At 41.4% G+C, this 26190-nt stretch overlaps 2 protein-coding genes across 2 annotated transcripts in view; both read left to right on the top strand.

Annotated features, from left to right (window-relative positions):
• The first annotated feature begins 358 nt into the window (after positions 1 to 358).
• DNTTIP2 (deoxynucleotidyltransferase terminal interacting protein 2) lies at positions 359 to 9448 on the top strand. Its single transcript, XM_080407070.1, has 7 exons — positions 359 to 509; positions 1560 to 3307; positions 5102 to 5237; positions 5940 to 6035; positions 6403 to 6567; positions 7724 to 7833; positions 9297 to 9448. The coding sequence occupies exons 1-7, from the start codon at positions 408 to 410 to the stop codon at positions 9388 to 9390; spliced, it is 2451 nt and encodes an 816-aa protein (XP_080263196.1). The 5' UTR covers positions 359 to 407; the 3' UTR covers positions 9391 to 9448.
• A 150-nt stretch (positions 9449 to 9598) lies between these two features.
• BCAR3 (BCAR3 adaptor protein, NSP family member) overlaps positions 9599 to 26190 on the top strand; it is a 114352-nt gene continuing 97760 nt past the window's right edge. The window contains exons 1-2 of the mRNA XM_080407065.1: positions 9599 to 11416; positions 12141 to 14171. The gene's annotated coding sequence lies outside the window, so the exon portion shown is untranslated. The remainder of the gene's footprint in view (positions 11417 to 12140; positions 14172 to 26190) is intronic.

The raw sequence follows: 26190 nt of genomic DNA, 5'->3' as shown, positions 1-26190 counted from the left end.
GGCAGGGCCCTGCAGCACAGGGGCTGCGCTCCGCTCTCCTGGAGTCGCGGCTAGCGTGACACCTACCGGGGTGGCTGGCTGGTTTGTTCGGCGTCACGAGTGGGAGAGGGGGATTCCCTTCCACGCGGAAGCGCAAAGTTGGAATTAAAAATTTTAAATTCTTGTAGGTTTCGAAGCGGTGCCTTGCAGGCGTTCCCCGCAGTGCGCCCCCCGTGTCGCACAGAGTCACCCGCGGTGCCATCACGCCTTGCCGGGCGGTCCGGGCCTGCGTGGCCTGGCGGCAGGGGCAGCCCCCCGCCCGCTGGTGTACCCGCTTCCCGCGGGGCGGGGCCGCCGCGCTGCCGCTGTGGGCGGGGCCGGAAGGGGCGGGCGGGGCCGGAAGGCGCGGGCGCGGCGCAGCCCACAAGATGGTGGCCACCAGGCGGGCGGCGGCGCGGGGCCGGGGGCAGGGGCCGCGGGCCGGGGGCGGCGGCGGCCCCTCGGGGCCCGAGCCCGCTGGGGCAGCGGAGGTGAGAGGAGTGGGGCGGGGGGGCAGCCGGATGCCCCGCGGGGCGGCGGCAGCAGCAGCAGCAGCAGCCGCCATTTCCGCGCACGCACAAGGCCTCGTCGCGGGGGCCTCGGTGTCCGCGGCGGGTCTCGGCGGCTGCGTGGGGCTCGGCGGGGGCGGCGGCGGGGCCGGGCCGGGGTCGGGGGCAACAGCGTGCCCGGCTGCTGCGCCTCTCGGCCTGCGCTGCGGCGGGGCCTCTCCCGGTGCGCTCCGGCCCTGCTGCTGCCGCCGGGCCCTCGGCGCTGGCAGCCCTTGTCGGGTGTTAACCTACTTAACGCTGCGAGTTAAAGGCTAGGGTATTTGTGTATTTATTTATTTATTTCAATTATGTACTGCAGTTAACTTAGTATTTCTCAGTAGGTTTTCCACTAGACACACAAACGCTCCAGTAAATACTGACCCTGTAGGCAGTGTGGTTTACGTTGATCCAGCATTGCGCTGTGTTTTGGGAAGATCCTGCTGTTGCAGAGTGGTTTTTTCTTGCCAGAATTTTTAATTGCCTTCCAGGTAACTTACAGGCATTGTTAAAGAAGCAGATTATACCTAGTGGTGCTGGTGGTGTGAGGCCACTCTGCTCCTAAAACTGCTAACGTCACTTATGGAAACCATTTTGGGGCACATTCTGCTGGTTGCTGGGCTTTGGCAGTTTACAGTTGAGCAAATCTTTGGATGTTTCTAAGCATTGCTTCTGGATTTGTTTCCCTTGACAGCTTGCCAGGACTTAATAGATTTGAGAGATACTTATTTATATTTATATTTGTCTTTATTTATGTTTTCTAACAGATGCCTGTGTTTCTTCCCCTGCCTTGACCAAAAGACAGTAGACTGAACAGATAAGCAAGGGAGGGTTTGTTAACACTTCCACATAGGTAGCGATAAACAGAGACATGTCACATGTTGTCAGCTTGAGCTGATTTGTTTAAAAAGATTGTTGGTGATTTGTATAGAATCCTCTTTATTATTTTTTTTTTATCTGCCAATAGCACGCTTCTTATTTTTACTCCTTTTCTAGATGGTGTCCAATGAAATTAGTACTCCTATGTCTACGGGGATGACTAGAAGAAGAACTAAATCAATTCGTAAGCCAGAGGTAATTCAGGAATCTCAGTCTGAAGAGCTGGAACATACAGAAGCAAAGTCAGATGTCAGTGATAGCTTAGAGCTGCAACTTACAAGGAATGAGAACACAGCTGTTAATTCAGCACCGTCGGTTGCTGAACCACAAGCCGATGGGGATGTGTCAGAAACGGAATCAAACTGCTCTGCTGTGTCAGGTCTTCAGACACCTTTGTTTGTTAGAGTAACAAGAAGACGACAAATTGTAGTTCCTTATCAGCTGGATTATCCTGACAAAAAAAGACATGACAAAACAGCTTCTCTAAATAAGTTAAGCAGGACTGTGGATGAAGATGATGCTTCTGAAGCCGAGTCTTGTTCCTCTGCAGTTTCTGGTGTCCAGATGCCTAATGTTACCAGAACTACAAGAAGCAGGCAAAGCAGAAAGAAATTGCAGGCGGGTAGAGCTTGTGAAGTCCAGAGTGAAGATATTTCTGATGCAGAGTCATGCTGTCTGAATTCTTGTATGGAACCGTCTGGCACTAGCAAACGAATTACTAGGAGCATGCAAGTGAAATCACAAGCAGATAATACTAAGCAGACTGAGAAAGGAAACAAAATTGTTTCAGAAGATGAGAATTTAATTGAGGACACCATTAAATCTGAGCCAGTAATAATTTCTGATGCTAGACCTGCTGCAAAACTTGTCTCTGACACAGAAGATGCTTCCTCTGTCACTGAGGGTAATAAAGAACCCAGTTCACCTAAAAGCAAATGTTCTTCCAAATCTGCTGCTACAACCCAGAGTGAAGACCCGGAAGGAGTGGTTTTGAATGATGTGACACCCAGCAGTCCTACAGAAATGAAACAAAGTGACATTGAGTCACCTGGGAAAAAAGCAATAAAAAATAGAGAGTCGGTTAAGGTAGATGATTCAGAGAAAGCATGTGGCCAAATACAAGAACACAGTGAAATACTTGTGAGGGAGGAGGAACTAGAGGATATGGATCTTTCCCTGGCTGATTGCATGAGTCCCAAACAATTTTTAGAATCCCAAGGGCAAATAACACCAAACAAAAATAAAAAACTTCTGGAATGCGAAAGAGAAGATGCTGAGGCAGGTGCACAGAAGTCTTTCACCTATGCTGATAAACCAAGAAAGGGTGAGCAACCTAGGGCAGTGAGTAGCTCACAAAAGGACATAGCTGTTGTACAAAGTACTGATAGCATTGGTGGATGCAGGATGTTTGAAATCGATACGGACAGTGGTGAAGACCAAACAGGAGAACATGCTGAATCTGTATTCCACAACTGTGAAAGTTCAAGCACTGGAAACAGTTCTCTTGTATTGTTTCTGAGCAAAGATGACAGTGATGAATCTGAAAATAGTGGTGTACTGTCCGTAAATACAGTTGAAGAGGAACTGTGTTACAACGAAGCAGATGAGAGGACTCCTTCCCTCAAAAGATCCTTAAATGGTTCACTGCATGCTGAAGGGCTTTTTGTAATTGATACTGAGCCTGGCATGAGTTCCAGCCAGAAGTATTATCTAGATCAGGTAGACCAAGATAGTGATGCTGATAGTAAGCACGAAGGAAGTGAAAAAGGTGAAGAATCCTCAGATCTGGAAGAGGCTGAAGAGGAATTGATAGATGAAGATGAGAAGGATGAAGATGATGATTTATTGAAAACTAAGATTGATGTGTAAGTAGTTTTCTGGGAATAACTAAAGAATTTTCTTTCATTCAAGCATATGTGCATAGGGCATATAGATTAAGTGCGAAATGATGTGGAATAAATGAGAGGGTAGTCTCATCACTAAGTCGTATTGACATGGGAAGTGGGGTTGTACAGCGTATGAAATAAAAATATAGGCCATAAATTGAGGGTCTGGGGTTTTTTTCAATTTTGTTTCAGAGAGCAGAACTCTGAAATATTTAGGCATCTGGAGGCCTTATATTTGTTCAGCTTAAAAAATAAAATGTGAAACTGGGTTAAATGGTCAGGCTGATAAAATTGCTTATTTAAGCCAGTTTTCTTAATTGTTGATCTTTTAGTTTGGTTATAAATAACAAAAAGTCCAGTAAATTCCTTACACATTGCCTAATTAGATCATGCTTTTTAATCCTAAATAGAATCATAGAATGGTTTGGGTTGGAAGGGACCTTAAAGATTGTCTAGTTCCACTAGTCACACCTTCCCCTAGACCAGGTTGCTCAAACCCATCCAGCCTGGCCTTGAGCACTGCCAGGGATGGGGCATCACAGCTTCTCTGGGCAGCCTGTGCCAGTGCCTCGCCACCCTCGCAGTGAAGAATTTCTTCCTTACATCTAATCTAAACCTACCCTCTTTTTAAGTTTAAAGCCATTCTCCCTTGTCCTATCACTACGTGCCCTTGTAAAAAGTCCCGCTCCAGCTTTCTTGTAGGCCCGCATATATTTTTTAGTTCTTGCGCTGTTGAACAGTGACACTTCAAGTGAAATCAGCCCAGCTGATTTCATAGAATCATATATAATCATAGAATAATTTAGGTTGGATGAGACCTCTTGAGCTCTTGTAGTCTGACTCCTGCTGAAATCCCTTTATACGCTTCATATGTTTAAAGCATCGTACTCTGTTGAGGTTGGATAAACAAGTCTTAATCTTCTGAAAACCTTCAGGTAGGCCGGAAGTCTTACAAAAACTTAGCCAAGTATTCAGTGTAAAGACATTACAAAAGATCAGTCACAGTTTAATAGAAAGTTGTAAAGGGCTTGTATTACTGAGTATTCAATATCCCTTGTACCTCTTTAGATACTACCATATTTCTCCATAATACTTTGTATATTTTAAGCATTTTTGTCATCAAAAACCTCCTTTTGAGTCCACTTCCGTACATTGTTTGCAACTACATTCCTTTGGCTGCCCAAACGAAGTAATGAAAAAAAATGTGAAACATGCTAGCTTTGAAGTGTTTAATAATGTTATTCCTAGTACTGTTACATAGAGGACTTAAACATTTCTACAATGAATTGTAGCTTCTTCATACTTTTCACTAAGAGTTGATGGTATTTTTACCACCCATATGTTTGTGCTTTTGTGTTTTTTTTTTCTCTGTAGCTAGGAAGCTTCTCAATGCATTGAAGAAGGGTGCTGGTCATGAGTTCTTTTGACAAGGTTAAGTGAACTAAGAATTCAGTTTTATAGAATATAGTAAGATTATCTAAGTTAAGAATACAGCATTAGAGTTAATGTGGAAATATTTGTGGAAGTGATTCCGCAGGTATTGTTCTTTAATAAACTTGTCACTTCATATAATGGCACAATTTTTTCCCTTCATTTTCTATCATCTCTAAATTATAAATTTCTTCTAGACGCTGAGACTTAAAATCATTGCAGAACTGCACTTAAGTGGAAAAAATAAGAAATATTTTTTCTGTTTATCTTTCTTAGAGGACAGTAGAAGGTTTAGTTGCATGCTTATTGCAATATTCTAATCATTAACTATTTGTCTTTTAGTTTACATCTTTCCAGCAGCATAGACCCTGGTTTGAATATCAAGAAGCTTGGAGGTTTATATATTAGTTTTGATGCAAAAAAACAGAAGCCTGAATCAAGTGTAATTAAACAACTGAAGGAGAAGAAGAAGGACCAGGTAATGTGTTTACAATTAAGCAGTTACCTGTGACTGCAGTAACATAAAGATGTTAATTTGATAAGGTTGGTGTACTTGTTTTCAAATAAAAGTCCTGGTTTACAGTTTGCTGAGAGCTTCCATTCTTCTTGGCCAAAGTGTGGATTTACATTTGGGTTTAATGGTAAGAATGTAAATAAATGCGACACTTCAGAAACTGAAAAGCAACGCAAATACCAGCATTATCTTGTAAAATAAAAAGAAGTTGATGATGCCCACAGTTTTGCCTAATGATACGTGAGCTGAAGGTCTGGTAACAAGATATTTAGTCCATAGCAAGAATGAATTTCGGTAAATAGAGGTCTGTACTCTCCTTAATATGGAATTAGCAATTTTATTTCAAAAGCACGCTTTGAGATAAAGGGCATGTCTTTATTTTCCTTGAGACTGTTTTCTTAGGCTCACTCATGATAGCCATCTTCATTCTAGAGCATTTGCTATCTCACTTCTTCCAGAGCTAGCCAACTGCTTTCTGTTGTTGGCCTGGGTTCTGTTTTGAAGATCCCTGCTACTTTTGTTGGGGATCAAAGAAGCTGAAATACTGTGTTATGATGTTTGCTTAGATTCTGGGTGATTCCTTTAGTAGATTCTGTAAATACGGTTAAGCAGTAGAATTCGTATCAGTGAGATGACTGTCTTAACATTAAAAAAAAATTCTTACAGCTCTTGCAGAAGAGTGTAATAACTCCAGATTTTGAAAAAAAGGAGTGTGTCCCACCCTTCAGGGAGTCACTACACCAACTGAAGAAACAGCGCAGGGTAAGTGAAGAGCTGATAATGCCTCAAATAACAAACCAGACTTTGGTAGCGAGCCTCGTGGTGGGAGCGTGTGTATACACAAGCCTCACTGGAAGTGAAGAGCTGCAATTCAGTGACCTTGAGCCATCCTTTGAAAAGCTATCCTTTTAGTCACCAGGGCAGTGAAGTGAAAGATGATGTGCTGAGGTGGTACAAATCTGTCGTTAATACAGTGCTGATGACCTTATTGTAAGGGTCATAAAATAGGATTTTTAAAGGTACAGTTATGTTCTAAATGCTTTATCCATCTTTAGGAGGGGAGAGTTCCCTGTGCTATCCTGTGCTGATTGCTGAATGCAAATTTATTATTCTTGGTATTGTACCCTAGGCAGAGCGAGAGAAAACAACAGGTGACGGTTGGTTTGGTATGAAAGCCCCAGAAATCACAAGTGAACTGAAAAATGATCTAAAAGTTTTGAAGATGAGAGCTTCATTGGACCCTAAGCATTTTTATAAGAAGAATGATAGAGATGGTCTACCCAAGTACTTCCAGGTAAGGAAGGAGCGGAAGGTTGCATTGTACTGCTGAAGTTTTGAACAGCTATTCTTACTCCCTGCCTATTTTGTAGGTAGCCTTTATGCTTGTTTACTTTCTTACCTTAATTAATAAAGTATTTTGATTTTTTGGCTGTAGTTTACAGCTGCTTAACTCTATATTACATATGTGTATATGCTGGGGTTTTTAATTTCAGCTGATCTCACAATAGTGAACAAATGCCTGACTTAATCCATATTCAAACCCTCAGCAGACGTTTTCCCTGCTTTTTTTAAAGTATTTGCCTTTTTTTAACAAGTGCTTAGAAAATAATTAGCATTTATTTTCTTACTAGCTAATACAGTTTGAATGGAGACAGCTAGCTTTGTGATCAGCCAGAATTTCTGCTGCTATAGCTCTCGGCTTTGAAGTGGTTTGCATAAAGAAAATAATTACTGCAGAAACTATAGAAATAAGACTTCCGTCAACTTAGGCCTATTTGAATAGTTAGCATGCCTGAGGAAAATGTTTTCATTTCTCTAAAATATTAATGCTTGACTTTAAAGGATGGATCTTGCATGTTTTGAAGTTTCTGGGCATAGAAAAACTTAGACAGGAATGTTCCACATAATGAGATAGGCTCAGGTCTGTCTTCACTGTATGAAACATATTCCGTGTGTCTCCACTGCTAACCTGAATCATCAGAACTGGCTAACATGCTGGTTGGAAAAAACTTGATGCATTCCAGGGTGAAGCCCTTGTGTTAGAGCTGGATGAACTGCTGTGTAGCCTTCTAGTAAAAACCATCATGATGACAGAGACAAGAAAGAGTTATGATGGTCATAAGGATGGTCATTCCTTTCCCTCCTTGGTAAAATGTTAAGAACTGGATTTCTTTTATGAATACAAGCATCGATGCAGCAGTCCAGTGTTGACATCTGTACAATCTTAAAACTCAAGCTGTCCTCTGTGCACTAAATAATGAGGCAAAAAGTCACTCTGCTGCGTACAAAACATTGCTGAATTCTTATGGTATTTTGCACTTCCGTAGGATACAATTCTGCTTTTCTCTGTAGGTGTCTTTACACTTGTTGCTGAGGAGTTAAAAACAAAAAAAAAAGGCAAAATCAGCATCTTGCTGTTCAGTAACAGTGTTTTCATTTCTGTTTTTTAGGTTGGAACTGTGGTTGATTCTCCTATAGACTTTTACCATAGTCGAATCCCTAAGAAACAAAGGAAGAGAACAATTGTTGAAGAGCTGCTTGCAGATTCTGAGTTTAGAAGGTATTTAAAAACAGTTTGGTAATTCTGATATATGAGAGGAGTATTTTTAACTATGTCAGCTTTTTTTGTTGTTTTTATTCATCTTGGGGAGGTGGGGTTATACTTCAAAGAATACTTACTAGTCTGCTTTAGCACTTCAGCACCACTGCTGTTGAGAAGATCTAAGGGACAGGGGATAATTAGACTGAGACAGCATATTTTTTATCTTCATGAAAGGGTTTTATCCAACTTGGGTCATCGCTATTGGCAGCCACTTTTAAAATAATGTCTTTGTTGAAGAGATAACTTATCAGCTGTATTCTGGTTCACTTCAAAAGAAGTGTGTACACAGGCTTATGCCAAAACCCAAGGGCTCTGAGTAACTGATACATGCCTATGCATGCATTTTTTTCTTGTTGTTTAAAGACTGATTAATTTTTCTTGGCATAATTGATAGAAAAGTGCTGTCTATAATTCTGTGAAAGTTTATATGATTTCATATTAGAAGCATGTCAGTCTGCCACCTGTCATAGGAGTCAAAATTACACTAGAGTCTTTAAGACAATGACGGGATTAAGTAATGTCTGGCTAATCTGCAGTTTCTGGAGTAGATCCCTTAGTTGATACGTTTTGATATTGGTTACTACGTTATGTTAATATGCACTTCTTTTTCACATAATGACATTTTTTTGGAAGTAGTGCATGATTCGAGATTATAAGGTTAATGTCAGGCTTGTAAATTAATTATTAGTGTTGGGAAGGCAAGTTAGTACAGCCATTTCTTAACCAGTTTTCTGGCTTGACCTGATTTATAAGGCATTTATTAGAAGCTGTTTTTAAAAATTCATGTCTTTGAAATTGGATCAGTTAATTCATGCTGTGGCTAATTAAGGGCTTTAAGCAGATACTTTAGCATTAGTGCAGATACTTGTCAGTGCTGCTATTAAAAGGCTCAGTACTGCTCAGTGTGCAGTGAGCTGTGGTACAGGTACCTAAGAATCCCTACTGTGAGGAGCTAGCAACTTGCATCCTGTTCATTGTTTAGTGTTAATCTCATCTTGGGTTTCAATCTTGAGTACTCGAGTAAGGGTGATTATCTTGAGTTTGCTGAGAAGGCAGTATAAAAATGGGTATAATTTTTCTGTGGTATTGTTGAAATTGATGAGTCTTCCCATGATGAACAGTAGCAGTGTTTTAGCAAACTGTCCAAATGTGATTGCATATGCAATGAAGAACCTCCTGCTTATGCCAAAATTAATGATTCTTCAATCAAATTTACTTCCAAAACAAATTTACCTACATTTATCATTAATTCAATTGTTGATTTCCCGTTACCTACGCATAAGTGTATAAAATTAAAGAAACCTGACTCAGAAAATACAAGAGAACTGTTTGGCAAATTACGTATGTAGAGTACTTTCCATGTTACCTTTTCCTGAACTTTGGTTTACCATGCTTAAAAGTAAACTATCTATTTTGTTCAGATATAATAAAAAGAAGTATCAGGAGATCATGAGTGAAAAAGCAGCTTTTGCAGCAGGGAAGAAGAATCGGAAGAAGAGGAAATTTCACAATTAAGACTTGAAGAAAAATAACAAGCTGGAACAACTTAATTGTTATAAAATGTTCTACAGAATGCATTGGTTGTGGTGTTTTCTTTTTTAGGTTTGCAGATCATGTGCAAATTGAGGTTCAGGGAATTTCTTGCAGTGAGAATTTGGTAGGGAGCTTTGCCAAATTATCAGGTATCTAAATTTAATCTAGATTTTTAAATTAAAAGTATTGAAATTAACGTTTATGTAAAAAGATAATAATGTGAAAGCATACTGTTAAATCTGAACACAAAGTCCAGCCTCATGGACTGTGGTCATTTCAGGCTTCAGGCTTTACATCAGTGAATTAGTAAATTCAATTTAAAGTTACGTGTGTAATTCATGTTGGCACCATTTATGTGCCACAACAGATTTTTCTATGTCTTGTCGGTGGTGCTGGTGGTCAATTCTGTAATGGAAAGTACTGAGAAATAATTTGGCTGTGAAGGGTTTATTTCAACACTGAACATAATAGGATTGGGAATGTCCTGGAATTTGGTGTATACATAGACATATTTATATATATATAAGTAAGTATAATGAATCAATAAAGAATATATTACATATGGTTTGATAAAATAGTGTAAACTTATATATATAATTTTAAAATTCAGTCATATGTTGCTTTTATTAATTTGTACCATTGATAATTGTCTAATGATCTTTCTGAACACAGCTTGACAGTGGGGGGTCCATTGTCTAGGGTGTGGTGTGCAGATTGTGGTCTGGTAGCTGACTCGGAATAGCTCTTCAGGTAAATGGATGGTTTGGAAGGCCTCTGCTACCATTATAGAACCAGAGGTGCCATCAGGTCAGTTCCTCTTTAGTGACTGCTCATAACCTTTCGTGATTGGCAGAACTGTTGTGGCGTTTGGTTGGGTTTTAATGACCTAGTTATATTGCTGTTACAGTTAGCATAACTCAGTTACTGCCCTTAGGTAGCAGAAAAGACAGCTAATAGAAGAAACAAAACGGTCACTACGTTGTCTTAGGTGGATTGGGTAAGAAAGATTTAGAAGGGATTATCAGAGGACCACTGGTGTTGATTGTTTTCTTACCATATAGGCACTGGATTTTAAAGGTTGCAAATCATAAACAAGAAGTATGCTCCTGACCAGTGTTTAACCATGGAATTTTCTGCTACTGAGAATAAGGAGTTGTTGTTTTTTAAGGATTAGCTGTTTGTGCTGGAAGTAGCTGGTTATAGATTGATCACCACGGTATAGATTGATCACCAACTGAAGCTTGAAAGAAATCTCCCCGAAGTCCTTTGGGTTTTTTTATATTCTTTTGCAAGTTAACTATAATGTTTTGCTTCCGCAGACAGATGAGAATCTAGATTCCTTAGAAAGTCTTGATGGCCTGGAGATGAGTGGTGTGCAGAGTAAAGTAAATTCATTGGGAAGTATCAAACACATACAAGTAGAACCACCTGTCCCCAAGTGTCAACTAACATGCAGATGCTATTCTAAATCAATTATGCAATAATACATATGCCAATACGTCGATTCTCAGTAAATGATAAAAAAGGCAATAAAACCAACTATGGCGTCTTGTTCTCTGGGTGAGATATGGAAGCACTGAACACCGAGGCAAGAAAAGGCACCACAGTAGTTGTCATTCTGTTGCATCCAGGGATGTTCAAGTGTAACTTTGGAAAAGCAATGTACAAGTCTGAAGGACCTTAAAAGAGAAAAGCAAGCTTTGGTGGTGCACAGCAAGCAACAGCTCAGTCTGTTGCTCAAGCTGGTTCAAGAGCTACTTACAGGAATTGCTTCGTGTACAACACAGCTAGTTGAGGGATTTGGCTTACTTTCTGCATCTTTTCCCTTCCTTTGATTTTTCCAGTGTCTTGTTTTGCCACACACCGTGCTCAGCAAGTGCCCATGTTCTGTGGGAAGAAGAGGTGAGATGGAGTAGACAGCGTTTGCTGGGCTGCAGGGTAGTACTTGCAGGTTGTGTTTGCCAGTCAGCTGTTGCCTGAGCTTGTGCTTCAGCCTCTTTCAGATAAGGTACTAGTTTACCTTTTCTTAACCACCAGTTTTCATAAAAGCATAGACAGGCAGTATTTTGGACTCCTCTACCTTCCAGTTAAATTTGATTGAGATTGACATAAGGTTTAAGTTGCTGGGGGGAGAGTAAAAACAAAATGTAGCACATGATTGCCTAAACTTACCAGATTTCTCTGAAAATACTAAAATACATCAAAAATTATTTGGGAAACACTAGTAGCATTTGAGAAACTGCCTGTCAATTGCAAGTGGTATTTTCTTTTAATGGCTGTCAGAAATACTTGTGTTAATTTGTAATTTTGCCTTTATTGACATAAACCATTATCAACAAGAAATTTCCCAGAGATTAAAGAGCAATAGGTACCGTGCTGGGTTTTTTATATGTGCACCTGTTGCTGTTTTGGAGGTCACTGGAATGTTTTGTATGAACAGGAATTTATTCCTTTCTACTGTTTCTTCATGTTCCCCTTGGTTTTGCCAGTATTCCTTTTTTTTTTTTTTCTTGCCGTTGAGGCAGAGACTATCCGATGGTTGTGTAGCCCAGTGAGTTCACAGTCCATCTCTTAGATGTTGCAACCACAAGCCTGTGAGGAAGAGGGGTTAGGCTGACAGTGGCTGAGGTGGTGCCACTAGTGGCATGGTTGGCTCAGGAACAGGTGAAATATTTCTCCTTTCTCTGTCATGCTCTCATCGTTCACACTTTGTCCTCTTTCTTTCTTTTGAGGGTCTTAATCTCTCTGCAATCAACTTAAGTCTCCTCAAAACTGAAGGGGTCTTCTTACCACCGCTGTTTTCCATGTGATAAAACCACTTTTGATCTCTTCGTTTTTAACAAGTCCTGTCTTCATCACAGGAGCCTACCTGGGTGGGTCTTGCTGAGACTTGGAGCCCATAAGGCAGGCTGTGGGGGTCCGTGAGAGCTTGTCCTGCCCAGCCTCCTGCTCAGAGCAGGGTTACACCAGGTGGTTACACCAGGTTGCTCAGGGCTTTATAGTCAAGCCTTGAAAACGTACACGGATGGAGACTACTCAACTCCGAGAGCTCCACTGCTCAACTTTCCTCATGGTAAAAAAGTTCTTAATATTCAGTCAGATGTAAGGATTATTATTGATTATTAAACTGCATTGCTTTCTTTTTTTAATTACTCCATACACTTGTAACAAGCAGCATCTGCCCAATCTATATTGCCTACTATAGTTCTTGAATTTTTTTCTCCTAGTTCTCTTAATGCATTCTGAAATACGATGTTGTTCATGCAACATTTTCCTCAAAACCATCTTCATGCAAGTTTTTTATGGAATTGTGTCCCTATACTTTTCTGCTTGCATTCACATTAAAATCTGTTACCCAGGCAGGATCACAGGAGAGCTGTCCCTGAGCTTAGCCCTAGGAAGTGTCCTTGCTCCTCCAACCTGCAAATTTTCCCTTTTTGTTTTGGACTGTAGCCCTTAACTCTTTTGCATTTTTGCAGTATCGATTATGTAAATATTGCTTGCAACATGCAAATGTATATGTAAAAAATATCTGCCTTCAAATTTTTCATTAGGAACTAAGCAAATCTTATCTAGTAATCCTTAAATACAAAAAGTAGAAAAAGAAATGGCATTTGGATGGAAATGCATTGCTGGAAGTGACTGAAACACAGATGAATTGGCTTCTGTGATAAGATTGAGTTGCTTTTAATGGGGTTAATGTAGAGAGGATTTTGGTTTTGCTGTTTATCTTCAAATTCTGGGAAAGTTCGATGTTTCTGTGAAGGGCTATGTGTATCTTACAGCGAGCTGGCATTCCTGAGGGGGTTACATGCAGCAGCATGGTTACAGTTGCTGTTCCCGGGGGTGTCTCGTTTTTAATTACCTGGATTTTTCCTTTACTGCTTTTAAAGAAACTATTAAGTTTGGAAAAGAGGCTGTAGTCATACATGCAGGAATAAAAAGAGGCTATTAAAACACATAGAAATTGAAAAAAAAATAAATCGTGAATAAAATAATTAATTTGCAATTTATTCAGTCCTAAGCAAAATCAAGGCTTGTTCAGTGCTGCTACTGTGTTGTATTTTGCCAGACAAATCTTTGTTATTTGTTTGGGGGTTTTTGTTTTTTGTTTTTTTGATTGCTGATGGAAATGGCTTTTCAACTTCGATCTACCGGTTGTTGCTTAGATCTATAGGTACGTGTAAGTTGGGAAGCAAAGCCGGTGTGAGGCCAGGTGGGGTTGCGCGCTCAGCCGTGCGGGCGGTGGCGGCGCCGTCGCTGTGCCAGCGGAACTGCTGCCCCGGCCGGGCGCGGGAACGGGGCCGCGGGAGCGGGCGGGTGTGCAGGCACCGGCCCGCTCGCCAGGGTCGTTGCCGCCGCAGCGCTTTGCTCGGTGCCTGCTGGCGGCGCCTGCAAACGCTTGCTGCGTGCGGAAGCGGCGGGACGGCTGCAGGGGCGCCCCTCCCCCCGCGGCGGGGAGGGCTGCGGCGGGCGCCGCGCGGGGCGTCGCCTGAGGGCGAGAGGGGGGAGGCGGCGGAGTCGAGCGGGGGGCGCGGCACCCGTCCTCCGCCCGCCACCCTTCTGGCTGGCGGTGAAGCGTGTGGGTGCCGCCGGGGCCCGGCGGAGGCTGGAGCGGAGGCGGCCGGCCATGGAGGCCGGTGCCGTTGTCTCCGCCCGCTCCCCGCCTCCCCCGCTCTCCGTCAGGCACGGCGGGAGGCGGGCCCGGGGAGCCGGCCGTAGGGAAGCGCCAGGTCGATCGACCGGATTGCTCCGACGGTGAGGTAAGGGACAGGAGGGGGACGCGGGGATTTCAGCCAGAAGGGTAAGGGTGTGGGGGGGGGGAAAAAGTGAAAGAAAAGGGCAAACACGACTCCGCCGGGACTCGAACCCGGAACCTTTGAATCCCTTCAACCCTCTAGAAGTCCAATGCGCTATCCATTGCGCCACGGAGCCACCTGTTGGAGTGTTTGCACACCGCCCATAGGGCCTGCGCGCGACGCCCACCGGCCCGCGCCCCCCGCGTGCGGCTGCGCGGGGCCCGGGCTGCGCGAGCGCCGAACGCTTGGTCTGGTGTCGGATGGTTTGGGGAAGGGGCTTTCGGGGGGGGGGGTGTTTGTTTTTTTTTTTTAACCGGTATGAATAGGTTTAGGCTTCAAAGCCGGAGTGTCAACGGCTCTGGAGGCGGCCTGCGCGTGCCGCCTGGGGCCCGCAGCTGGTGCTGAGCGCTCCCCGTAGGGCCGCGCCGTTGTTTCGTGTTTTGTTGGTTTTTTTTTAAGCTCATCAATAGTCAATATAAAATATTAGTCATCATCCTACTTGGGAGTTTTCAATATTAATCCTCACGTTTGGAGGAATATGATTATATTCCGCAATTGCTTTATGCTGGAGAGCTGTTCCTCCAAACGCCCCTCAGTTTGCATATGGACATCTCTATAGGGTTGAATCTTTTTACACAGATGAAGGTGATACATTGGTGAATTGGATCAAATGATTCTGCTTTAACAAATATGAACATTTGTGACGTTGCAGTTATTTATAATGTGCTTTTAGTAAATGTGAACAATTCAGGCAAAAAAGTTTTCAGTTATAGCATCAAGCATATGGAAACTACACTAGGTCGGTTCTAAAGTTGTTTGGAAACATGTTATTTTAACATTGGTAATTTCCAGCACTGTAGGTTTTTAGGGACAGTCTAACTATGGGTTTTTTGGTTTTGTTTTTAAACCATAGCATCTGAATTAAAGGAACCTAGAAAACTGGGGTTATGTTTACTGGACATCACGTGCACTGCAGGGTTTTGCTGGCTTTCCTGTGCCACATGAGACAAAAAAACTGTGTGGGAATCTGAAACACAAGACATAGGCGACCAGTGAAAATGTGGCCCTGTAATTTCTGCTAGACACTGCAGAAACTTGCTGTGAGTTGACAGGTAGAGAAAGAGGGTGTGGGAATTGCACTTGGAAATTAGTGAGTGAGAGTATTTTGGAGACATTAAAAAAAAACTTGTAAATGGAAAGGACAAAAAAAGAAAATAAATTAGGAAATAATATACTATTATGTGACAGAATTTTCAATTACAATATACTTGATCATTGTTTCAAACACTGTGAATGCCCATTACTAAATCTGTTACAGGGAACAATGTCTGAACTATATCTGTCCTAAAATCACAGTAAAACCCGTGGTGGATTCAGTAAAACCAGATTTTTCCTTAAAAGCTGGAATTATGGTCTGAAACAAGTCTTTGATGTAATTTTTTTAATAAAGAGTAGGTATATTAGAAACCCCAAAAGATAAGAGTATGAGGTTATTCTTTATTGAATCCTTCCCAGAACTGAATCCTGAGCCCAGGCAAAGCCTATCTCAGCTGTCCCATGGCCACCTGAGGGGGTGCGGGGCTGCCAGCCGGAGGGCTCAGGAGCGTGACCTGGGGCTGGAGTGGACCGGACAGGACTGGAAGGACATCTGCTCTGGAGTGCCATGGCCTACGTTATGCAGGAAAATGGTTTTGTGAGAATCTCATGTTTCATTTCACAATAGTTTAAAAGTATTGGTATCCAGGAGAGTGGGATAACCCAAGAAAATAAGTGCACCCTAAAATGTGAGGAACCAGAACGCTAATCAAATCGATGTGAAATAAGCTGATTAGGATACACAATCTAACAACCACTGCGTCAGAGGCTGAGATACGAGTGTAATGAATAACCAAGGTGACTCCAGTTAATGACGGCATGCTGGTAGTGCGCCCCGTGATTGCTGTGGAGTCAGCACCCGTGGCCAGCAGTGAGCCAGAGCACATGAGCTGGCTTATTATTAAATAGCTCCGGCAACGCTGCTCAGAAACTGGGGGGTTATTGGAAGGGTTCGGGGGTTACAGCAAGTAGCGTATTGGAGGTACACCCCCCGAGCTAACCAACTCTGGTGGAGCCAGAGCTGTTGTAAACACAGACTAGGAATCACTGGGGTTCAGAGCGGGTCTGATAAAATTTACGAGTTCTGGGTCCATATGGTCTTGCCGCAACAGTTATGGGCAGAACTCTTCATAGTGTTCCTGGTACAGGAATGCAAAGTGTGGAAGGTTTAATTTGAGTCCTCAAGGCCCTGCACTGCATAAAAGAAGCATAACTTTCGTTTTTAAGAACTGAGAATAATAAGCTTAGGTAAATGTTTGTGCAACTCAAATAAACCATTTGTAAGTAAGAACTGCCGTAAGCATCCTACAGCTTGTGAACACCTGGGGACATTTATTGTGGGGTGAAGTGAGTGTCAGTGCCTCACCCGCGTGATCTGGTAACACGGCACCTTTGGACAACGCAGCAGTACGTGACTGCAGGTAGTGAAGGATCAAAGTTTGCTGTGGAAAGGCTAGTTCCGAAGGTGATGGGTGAGGAACCCTGACACTCATAGGATTGTTCTTTCCTCTCATATTTCCATTCTGGTTCATTGTGACGTGGTGAAGGCTGGCCCTTGGTTCCGTTCATGCAGGAGGACTGACTGCGGAAGCATTTGGCAATTTTCCAGCGATATTTCGTTACTCAGATCGGTTTCCTTTCTTATTCTGTAAATGTAGCCCCAATGCAAAGTCCGCCTTCCCTTTCGGGCAGCAGATGGAGCTGCTGCACGAGAAACAGGACAGCTGTCAGTTCGTGATGGAAGGAGATGGGGTGTCCGAGGGAAAACCGACAGACCAGATTGACCTTTGCTGACGCCTGGACCTGGATCGTGGGACCGTCTGAAGTCCACTTCTGTTGCAGGCTGACTTTCATCTTAGCTCCTCTTCAACTTTATGCTCTGTTTCAGGGAGTAGAAGTTTTTGGAGTACAGTTGTGCTGGTTTTAGTTACTTAAAAAATTTTACTCTGCTCAGCTAGGTGCCATTTTGCTAATTTTAAATAGGAGGAGAAACTGAGGTAGGAATACCTTGACACAAGACAGCAAATACACCAATGGCAGGCTAAAAATAGCACTTTCCTATAGTACTCTTCCATTGATTAAAAAGAAATACATATCTAGTAATTAATTACACAATTGAAGTAGGTTTTGAAAGAGCTTACAAGTTGGGTTTCAGCATTAACTTCTGTCATTATGAAGAAAGTGCATTGTGTACTGTATATCCAATTAATTTTGGTAAGGGTTGAGCTTCAGTGAATTTATTAAAAGGCAATTTCCAAATTTACAGAGCTTCCACAGGTGTTTGTTGGGAGTACAGTCATCTCTCTCTAAGAAGCTTTATAGTAAATATAGTTCTCTAGCTTAACATAGTGAGAATTAGCTGCTAGCATCTTTTCGGTGGTGGTATATAGTTCTGCATTTCACTCATCTTGTATTCCACTGCATTTCAGAAGCGTAACTTTTATGTATTTGTATTGCCAAAGAAGAGCCTTCCTATATTATTCTGAAAAGCCGTTCTTCTTTTGCTTTGTATTAATATTTCAGGTTTGGTAATAAGCCCAAGTTTTTCATTTTTCAAACCGTTTCTCATGTGGATCTTTTCACTGTCCTTTTGTCTACTTTCCTTAAGTTGTTTCTGTGCAAGTACTCATTTGTGATGCATTTTGAACGAATTTTCTTAACTACAACTACCTTTGATCTTTGGCTTCCCCGTGTCAGGCCGAGTTTCAGTTTGTGTTGCAGCTGTGTCTGTTTCCCTTCATTGCACCTTTTTTAAATTATTTGTGTGTGTATGTGTGCGTGAAATCCTAGACACAATTTCATTCACCTTATTTTAAGTAGTTCTTCATCTTAAGGTTGTATCTTTGGTATTACGAAATTTTATCTAGTCTCTTTTTATGTTATTTGTAATTTTAAGAGCAAACAAAGTGATAATCAACACTTATGTTTGTCTCAAGTAAATCCTCAAATTTACAGGAAATACACCTCAGTTTACCTTAAGGGCCAAAGCAGTCTTAAAGACTACATTCTTAAGTTAATAATTATCAAAGACAAAGTTGACAGTGCAAAGGTTTGTTCTTGTCTTACATTTGAAATCTAGATGTAACCATCTGGGCTTTTGTTTTTTTTTTAAATTAACATCAAGCCAACAAATACTTCCACAGTCGAGTTGTTCCTTTAAAGCTTTTCAGATGACACTATAGCTCAGCTCCTCCTATGCAGTTCAGGAAAAGAAAAAAAGTATGTATCTGTGGTCTAGTGATTTGATCCCGAGCTACTGGATTCTTATTCCAGCTGTGCGACTACCATGCGGTGTGACTGTAGGCAGTCTGCTCCATTGTCACTTTATTGTAAAGTATAGACAGTAGATGCCTTCTTATTCCACATGGTGGTGTACAAAGTAGTAATCTACAAGGTAATTTTGATTATTCTTGTAAGACAAGAACGAATTTTGAGATGCAGCTTCCTCTGGAAATGCCTTATTATTATGTACCTTATTTTATTTATCACTTTCCATATATCAAACCCGAATGGCAAAAGATATGTAATAGAATCTACCCAGATGGCTTAGCTGCTTTTCAACAAGTTTCCCTTCTCCTTTTTATGTGTTTACTAAATGCTGTTGGGTGACGGAGTTCTCCTGTTGCCTGTTTATCAGTTGCTTCCTCAGCTGAGTTACTTGGTTCTTCATTCTGTAAGGATGGAGCAGTTGTATTGGCCACATAAATCTGAGACACTGATAAAGATTGTGCTGCCTCTGCCAGAGTTTGCATGAAGAACAAATACTAGAAAACTAACATCAAGTATACAGATTTGGTCTTAAGACTTCCAAAATAATCAAGAGGAGTAGAACATGTTTTCCTAGCATATGTGCTAAGGTATGGTAGTTTGAGATTATTAAAATATAAGTTCTGCTCATCATCAAGTATGCAGATTAAAAGCAAGAATTTGAGTGTACAATTAAAAGATAAGGAACTTGAAACAATCTTTAAAAAATCCTTACCTTCTCCTGCACTGTTTAAATGCAGTATTTTCTTTCTCTCCTCACCCACATGCTCTGGGAATGATGCGCAGGGTTTAGGCAGTGACGCAGTGCAGTCATCTGGTTCAGTGCAGATTGACAGGAATGTTTTGTAAGTAAAAACACTGGGTTAACTTCTGCTTTCGTGAGAATCATTCTGATTCTGAACGAACAAAACTAAGCCAGTGGAGTTATTTCAAGGCTATATCAATGTTAGTAAGACTAGAATTTGTCCCAGTGTGCCTTGCTTTTTGTAATGGACAGAGTTGGCATGATGCTCACTCACTTTAACAGAGAAAACATAGGTGATTTTTGCCAGCCTTTCCTTTGAAGATGTCCCTGGTTAATAAATCCAGGGTTTAAGTGTTGCTATTACCTTTCAGGGGGAAAAAGCTTTTAATCCGCATTGATTAGGATCTCCTCTGAACAGCAATAGGAACAGAAATAGCTGCAGACTTGTCTCTTTGATGAGGGATACTTTACTATTATGGGATTTATTGCTCTTTCTAAATTTCCCAGAATGTGGCACTAGTACTGCGTTGGACTATTTTTCTTGAAGAGCTAGAAGTTAACGTGGGGTCAGAGTGTCCTATCAACTGCACAGATCATCGCCGGGCAGCGAGTGTGTCCCTGAGGTTGGCTGTGTGTAGCTAGTGCCATCTCTGGAGTTTGCCAAGCTTGTTTTAAAAGGATGAAAAGCTTCTGTTCTTGATTAGATTTTGGGTTTCACTCAGTTATGAATATGAGTGACTGACTCCGCATACCATGTGAATACTGATTCTGATCTAATTGCAGAAACAATACTATTTAAAAATCATGTCCTTTTGTCAGGAATCTAAGCCAGAATTATACATATGCTCTTCTCCTCCCTCCCCAAACAAGTTTTTACTAGGTCTGTTCCAGATACATGTTGATTTGACTATACTGGAAACTTTCAGCAAAATTATCCCTCTGTGGATTTTCAGAACTAGCAAATGTGGGTTGTATTTTAAAGGTTTCTCTGTAAATTTGCTTTAGGTACTTGGATATTCACTTAAAGCAACTGTGTCAAAATGTATTAATTTGATTTTTGTAGCTAAAGTCAGTGTGCAGTATGAGGTAATGGACTAGGTGCCAGGAATTCCCAAATTCTAACCCTGTGTTTGTCTTGGCCTTGCAGCATGCCTTGGCAAATCCATTCACATTTTCTTGTAGGTGAAGTGAGGGTGATACCCCGCTTGGTTTTCTGCAGAATTTTAGCGCCGTAACAACTCTATGGAATTGATTAAGGGTTCAGTCAGTACCCAAAGCCTTCTAACTTTACGCTGACATTCTTCATCTTCCTCGTTCCTTTACTCCCACTTGGCAAGTGTGAAGGCAGCGTGACTGCGCGCCTGACCCTGCACAGGCACAGCTGTGCAGAGATGTTCAGCAGCTTGTGGTTCACACACGCACAGTGGGCAGGGAAGATGACAAAGCAGCTGAACTACAAAGGAGCTATTTATGGATAGTCCAGCTCCTTTGAATCAAAAGATGTGGCAGATGGGACATCACCACTGTCTTAGGCCTCTGGCGTCCCTGCATGCTGTCTGCTGAGTGGGAAAAAAAGCTCATCCCATTTTACAGGAGTTATAGAAACTTCGCTTTTACTTCTTGTGAAAAGGAGCGTTCTCTCTTTTTTTTTTTTTTTTACAGGTAGAAATCTACCATTATTTTTGTAGTAAGCAGTCAGAGAAGACTTCAGGGTGGGTTTTTTTCCCCCTGATACAATTGATACTGGGGTGTCGGTCAGAGATGCACAGGAGTAGATTGAATTTTGCGTCATAGGGGCAGAGACCCTGGCGCTTACGCACAGGCTAGGGAAGGGTGTGGTGGAAGGCTGTGGAGCCCAAGCGGGTCTGCGGTCAGTGTAATGACAGGGGTGATACGTCAGTGAAAAGCAGTGGTATACCTTCTTGATACTTTGGAAGTGGAGTACATGGGAACAAAGGAGTTTCAGATTCACAAGTGGGTGATGTATACCATAATAGGTTAACTCTGAAATATGGTTTTCAAATTTTATAAATTATTACCCACAACACTGTCAAAAATTCTTGTTTAGAATTTACAATTTTATTACGGCTAGCTATTTTCTCCATGGATTAGGAAGAATTTTCACATATTGTGTGAAATGTATTTACTATAAGTGTTTTTCAAAAACACATTTTAAATTCTGGGTTTTTTTAAAGAAACTGGACATTATTTGCTATGAGAGTTATTGGTAATGATAGGCAGATGGGGGGAGCTGTGATTTTTATTCTGTTTGGGTTGCAGTCTGCTGTAAATTCTTTTCTGATGAAAATGTGAGGGAATTCACTTTAACAGAATTAAATTAAAGGCTGCCAGCCAAATGGATAGTTCCAGTTTTTGCCATGACCTGAATATAAAGAACACAAGCAGCTCTTCATGTGAAACGGGCATGTCTGTCTTTTTTCCTTTATTTCAAAAAAAAATTCATTATGAAAAATTGTTATGTGAATACATATTTTTATGAGTAAATAACATTTTCTCGTCAATTTTCTGTCCAGTTTGTAGAGCCAAGAGGTGTGCAATGATCAAACATTCTCTAACAACAGCTTTTATTATACTGAAGAGTACATATATTAAATGTAAAAATCCCAAAAGAAGATGGAAGCACCCATCTGCTCCCTGAACGTGATGTTTTGGCATGTTTACTGAGTGCTGGGGCTTGGACCCAGGATACTACAGAGAAACTGTCAAGGATTGCCTTAGACCTTTGCCCCTTGCTGCATGTCTGCATGGGCCCCAAGGACGTACCAGGAGAGCCTGTGAAGCTCTGGGATGGAGGGTGAAGGTTACAGGGACCCAGGTGTGTCTCTTCAGTCCTTTCAGTGAGCAGAAGAGACTTGGATAGGAGAGGATACATCCTGAGGAAGGGTTATGGTAATCTGAAGAGAAGTGATGATGTGGGATCAGTGAAGAGGTATCCTTGTGATGGGGGAGGATCTCACTCTTCCTCTGTGAAAGCAGCTCAGCTGGGTGCCTATCTTAAGTGCCCATACATAAATGTTTACAGTATGGGAAGCAAACAGAAGGAATTGGAAGTTTGTGTACAGCTGGAAAACTAAGATGTCATTTGGATTATGAATAATAGAAATAGCATAGCAGTTACCTGGGAGGTATACTTAGATTGTAGCTTTCTTAGTAATTTCTAGACTTTCAAAATTCAATTTAATGATATTGAACGGTTTTGTAAAACAAGATAGATTGCAGAACTGCAGGTGTAGGTAAACTGACTCGTGGTTAAAGCAGCTCGATCAAGGACATCCAGCAGGCACTAGCAGAGCCAGGTTAGCTCCGAGTTATCCATCTGGGCTTCTACTCTCTTCTCTCTCTATTCTTTTTCTTATTTTCCGTCCAGAAAATTGTTTAATGGTGGTGATTATATAATGTCGTTTGACTAATATTTTCAGAACTGTAGATCTGCTAAATTTATTGCTGTTTACAATAGATTATGTTCATTGTTTGAGGCAGATTTGCCATCCTGTACTGGCCAATTTGGAATCTGGCTAATTTGTATTACGGTTGGAAGACTTAATTTACCATATGCTGAAGAGAATTGCTGTTTTCACTTTCCTCAGATACATCTAAGCTCCCCGTACACCAGTTGAATTAAAGCTCTTGAGAATCTTCATTGGAAGGAGTACGTAAATAGAGAGCTGCATTGTGTGTTGGTATATTACAGTATAGATTATTATAGTTTCATCAGTGCTTCAAGGCTGACAGATGTAAAAATAAAACATGCTTTGTGTCTCTAAGCACAGTAAATACATTTTGGAAGCCATTTAGATATTGTGTAAGTGAATGCCGTGTTGCAATTTTGCAGTTAGCTTAAAAGCAGAATACACAAATCCTGCACTTCTGTAATCAATCAGTACAACTTTTTTTTCTGTTTTAACAGCCATAGTGGAAGAGTGTTAAACTAGTGAGTGATTTTTATAGCTAATCCTTGCTTAATCATTGTTCCATATTCTTCCGTCCAATTTTTGTCTCATAAAATCAGTCATGAAGTTAATGCAACTTATCACCCTGCAGAAATTACAGTATGAAGAAACAAAAAGCTGCACATGAAAGGCTCTTCTGTACCGACAGAGCAGACACAAAGGCTTCTTTGTGATGAATGTGCAGATTTAGCTCTGCCACTCTAAATCAGCAGTGAATTTTCCTCAATTCTAGCATTGAAGTAAAATAATGTCTTTTGTTCTTTTAGGGGCCTTAACTTTTATTTCCAAAAATGCTGGCAGGCAGTAAGCATTGACTTAGCAACCCCAAAAATTAATTTCCTGTGTTCAGAATTGCGATATACATTTATATAACTGTATCTTGGTTTATTTGAATTAGTAATAGGTACCAGTCATTTCTGCAGCAAAGTGAAACAAGCAGCTTCCAGAGTCAGTGATATCTGGAACTCATAGGAGTCACTAATAACAGGATCTCTTTATTTATTAACATCACCCTCCATGGAAATAATGTAAGAAATATTATTATTGCAGTACATGACTTGTAGTTAATATTTGAGTTTGCAGCCACTAGGGTGTGAAATCCAGAAAAATAGTCTGAAAAAGCTGAAATAAATACTACCACACCCTCCATCTGAAATTACAGAGATTTGGGTAGACGTTTACACCCAGGTAAGAGGCTCAGGGAAATTTCAATCACATTTTGATAAAAGTGGCCTTTATTCAATAAGCTTGCTACAAAATTATTACTTGCTTTTGGTGGTGTTGTGATGACAGGTATTCTATTGTATGTTTAAAAGTGGGACTATGGCTTCATGATGTACCATCAAGGACTAATCCTATTCATGGTTGGTTTGGAAAGGAGGTGGACACTTTCTGTGTTTGGTATCCATTGCTGTCTAATTGGTATTAGTTACATAGAGGCCTTAAGTTTTTTGATTGATAGCTTTGCATCTTGGGTTTGAACAATGTAGTTATTTACTAGAGGTAGCTGTGTGGGTTTTTGTTATTAATCAGAATGAGAAGAGAGTGAAGCAGTATTTGGTGCAAGTGTGAGGAATGGTATCTGGGCAGGCTGGACAAGTAACGTTCACACGGAGTTAGAATAGTGGAACCTGGCAGAGGAGTTAGTTTGGAATCCTTGGAAGATGTGGGAGTGCAGTGGAAGGGGCAGGTGAACAGAAGGGGCAGAGGAGAAACGTAAACACCTGGGTTGTGGAGAAAGAGAGTAAAGTTAGTGGTGATAATAAAACTTTGGTAGGGGGTTGGCTTTGGTTTGAGATTGTTTTTTCAGGGTCTTCCTGCAGTGCAGAATGGGTTGGGGTGAGTGTGCAGCCAGTCCCCGGTAGAACATGACAAAATCAGTCCCCAACAGCCCGTACCTACCTAGTTTGCTTCTTCATAAAATCAGATTGTTTCACAATCTCTGTGCTGGCAGAGTCTGTGTGAAGTACATCTGGCATGGGAATTTACACCTGCAAGCCATATGTAGTTTAATATAGTTACTAAATGATAAAATCATTAGTTTTCAACTCATGGATTTTAACATTCCTGACATCATACCTCTCTCCCTACTCACAAGCCATCTAGTGACCTGCTGTTTTGCACCAGGAGATGCTGGTTCATTATCCCCAGTAAGGAAGACACTCAGACTGTAAAGTATTGCGTAAAATACCATTTATTGGAGCTAATAATGTAAGAAAAAGGATAGCGTAGATAATTTTAAAACCTTCCAGATGGTGGGTTGTGTGGTACCGAACAGATCTCAAATCACAGCCCAGCATGCCGGGCTGGGCAGATCCTGTCCATGGAAAGGTCATCTGATGCTTTGGTCTTTTGAGCTTTTAGAGGATTTTCTTGAAAAAGGATTCTAGTTCTCATTTCTACTGTCAAACAGAAAGCCAGTTCACTTGGGAACTGTTTGCTGCCCTTTTGGATACAGACAAGGAGACACAGGTGATGTCATCTCCAGTTGTGAGGTGGAGCTGCTCGCAGGTCCTGTGTTAGGGCTGGCGTGCTGGCGGGGTTCATCCTGCAGCCAAGGGGAAGGTGCCTGGCAGCGCGGCGCTGGCCTGCCGCTTAGGCGGATCGCTAGCTCCTCAATACAGCCATCTGCTGATGCAATTATACATCTAGGTTTCGAGAGAATAAATGGTTTTGGGGCAGATGAACAGCCTAGGTGAGGGGGAATGATCCTGACTGAAACTCCTAAGTGGCTTCCATTATCAAATAATAGCAACACATGATAAAACGGGATGCCTGGAACAGATAAGTTTACGTTTGCCTCTCCCTGCTGAGCTTTGAACTGGTGGAGGGTGTTTTCAGCTTGTGCATAGTTTCGTGTTGATGTAAATGTGTCAGTTTTGTTGTTGTTTGGGTTAATTTTTTGTTTTGGTTTAGTTCAAGTTTTTTTCCAGTTTATAAGTAAACTCTTCTTGAATAAGTTTGGGTTTTGTTTTGTTTTGTTGTTTGGTTTTTTTAAGAAATAGCCGCAAAACTCTCAGCTGAAAGTAGGAATTTCTGTACTTCATAAGGGCTTGTTGGCAAACAGTTGGCACATTTTTCATCTAGCAGACAAGTAATAATAATAATTAAGGTGTGAAAAAGTTTACTCAGCACAATATACAGCTTCTCCTTGATTTAGGGGGAAAACAAAAAAAAATAATAAACTGCACAGTTACCATCACTGTGATTCATCAGCTGCTGTTTCCTAGGCAGGTCGGACTGCTGATTGGGCATGAGACTGCTCAAGGTGTGTCTTTTGCCAAGAAGCTTTTACATTTTTAAGAGTATGTAATAGACCGTGATAATCTTCTTCTATGGTAAGACCTGTTGTATGTATATTTATTAATCAATACCCTCTTATTGTCATGAACAGTGCTCCCTGGTT

The sequence above is a fragment of the Falco punctatus genome (assembly GCF_963210335.1).
Source record: "Falco punctatus genome assembly, chromosome: 11".
Taxonomy (NCBI): Eukaryota; Metazoa; Chordata; class Aves; order Falconiformes; family Falconidae; genus Falco; species Falco punctatus.
This window is presented reverse-complemented; position numbering and strand designations above follow the sequence as displayed.

Bases quoted from the DNA above. Each gene is read 5' to 3' on its own strand.
- DNTTIP2 (XM_080407070.1), top strand. From the start codon at position 408: ATGGTGGCCACCAGGCGGGCGGCGGCGCGGGGCCGGGGGCAGGGGCCG. The intron at 6,568-7,723 runs GTAAGGAAGGAG...TCTGTTTTTTAG, and splicing joins GTCTACCCAAGTACTTCCAG to GTTGGAACTGTGGTTGATTC. The intron at 7,834-9,296 runs GTATTTAAAAAC...TATTTTGTTCAG, and splicing joins GCAGATTCTGAGTTTAGAAG to ATATAATAAAAAGAAGTATC.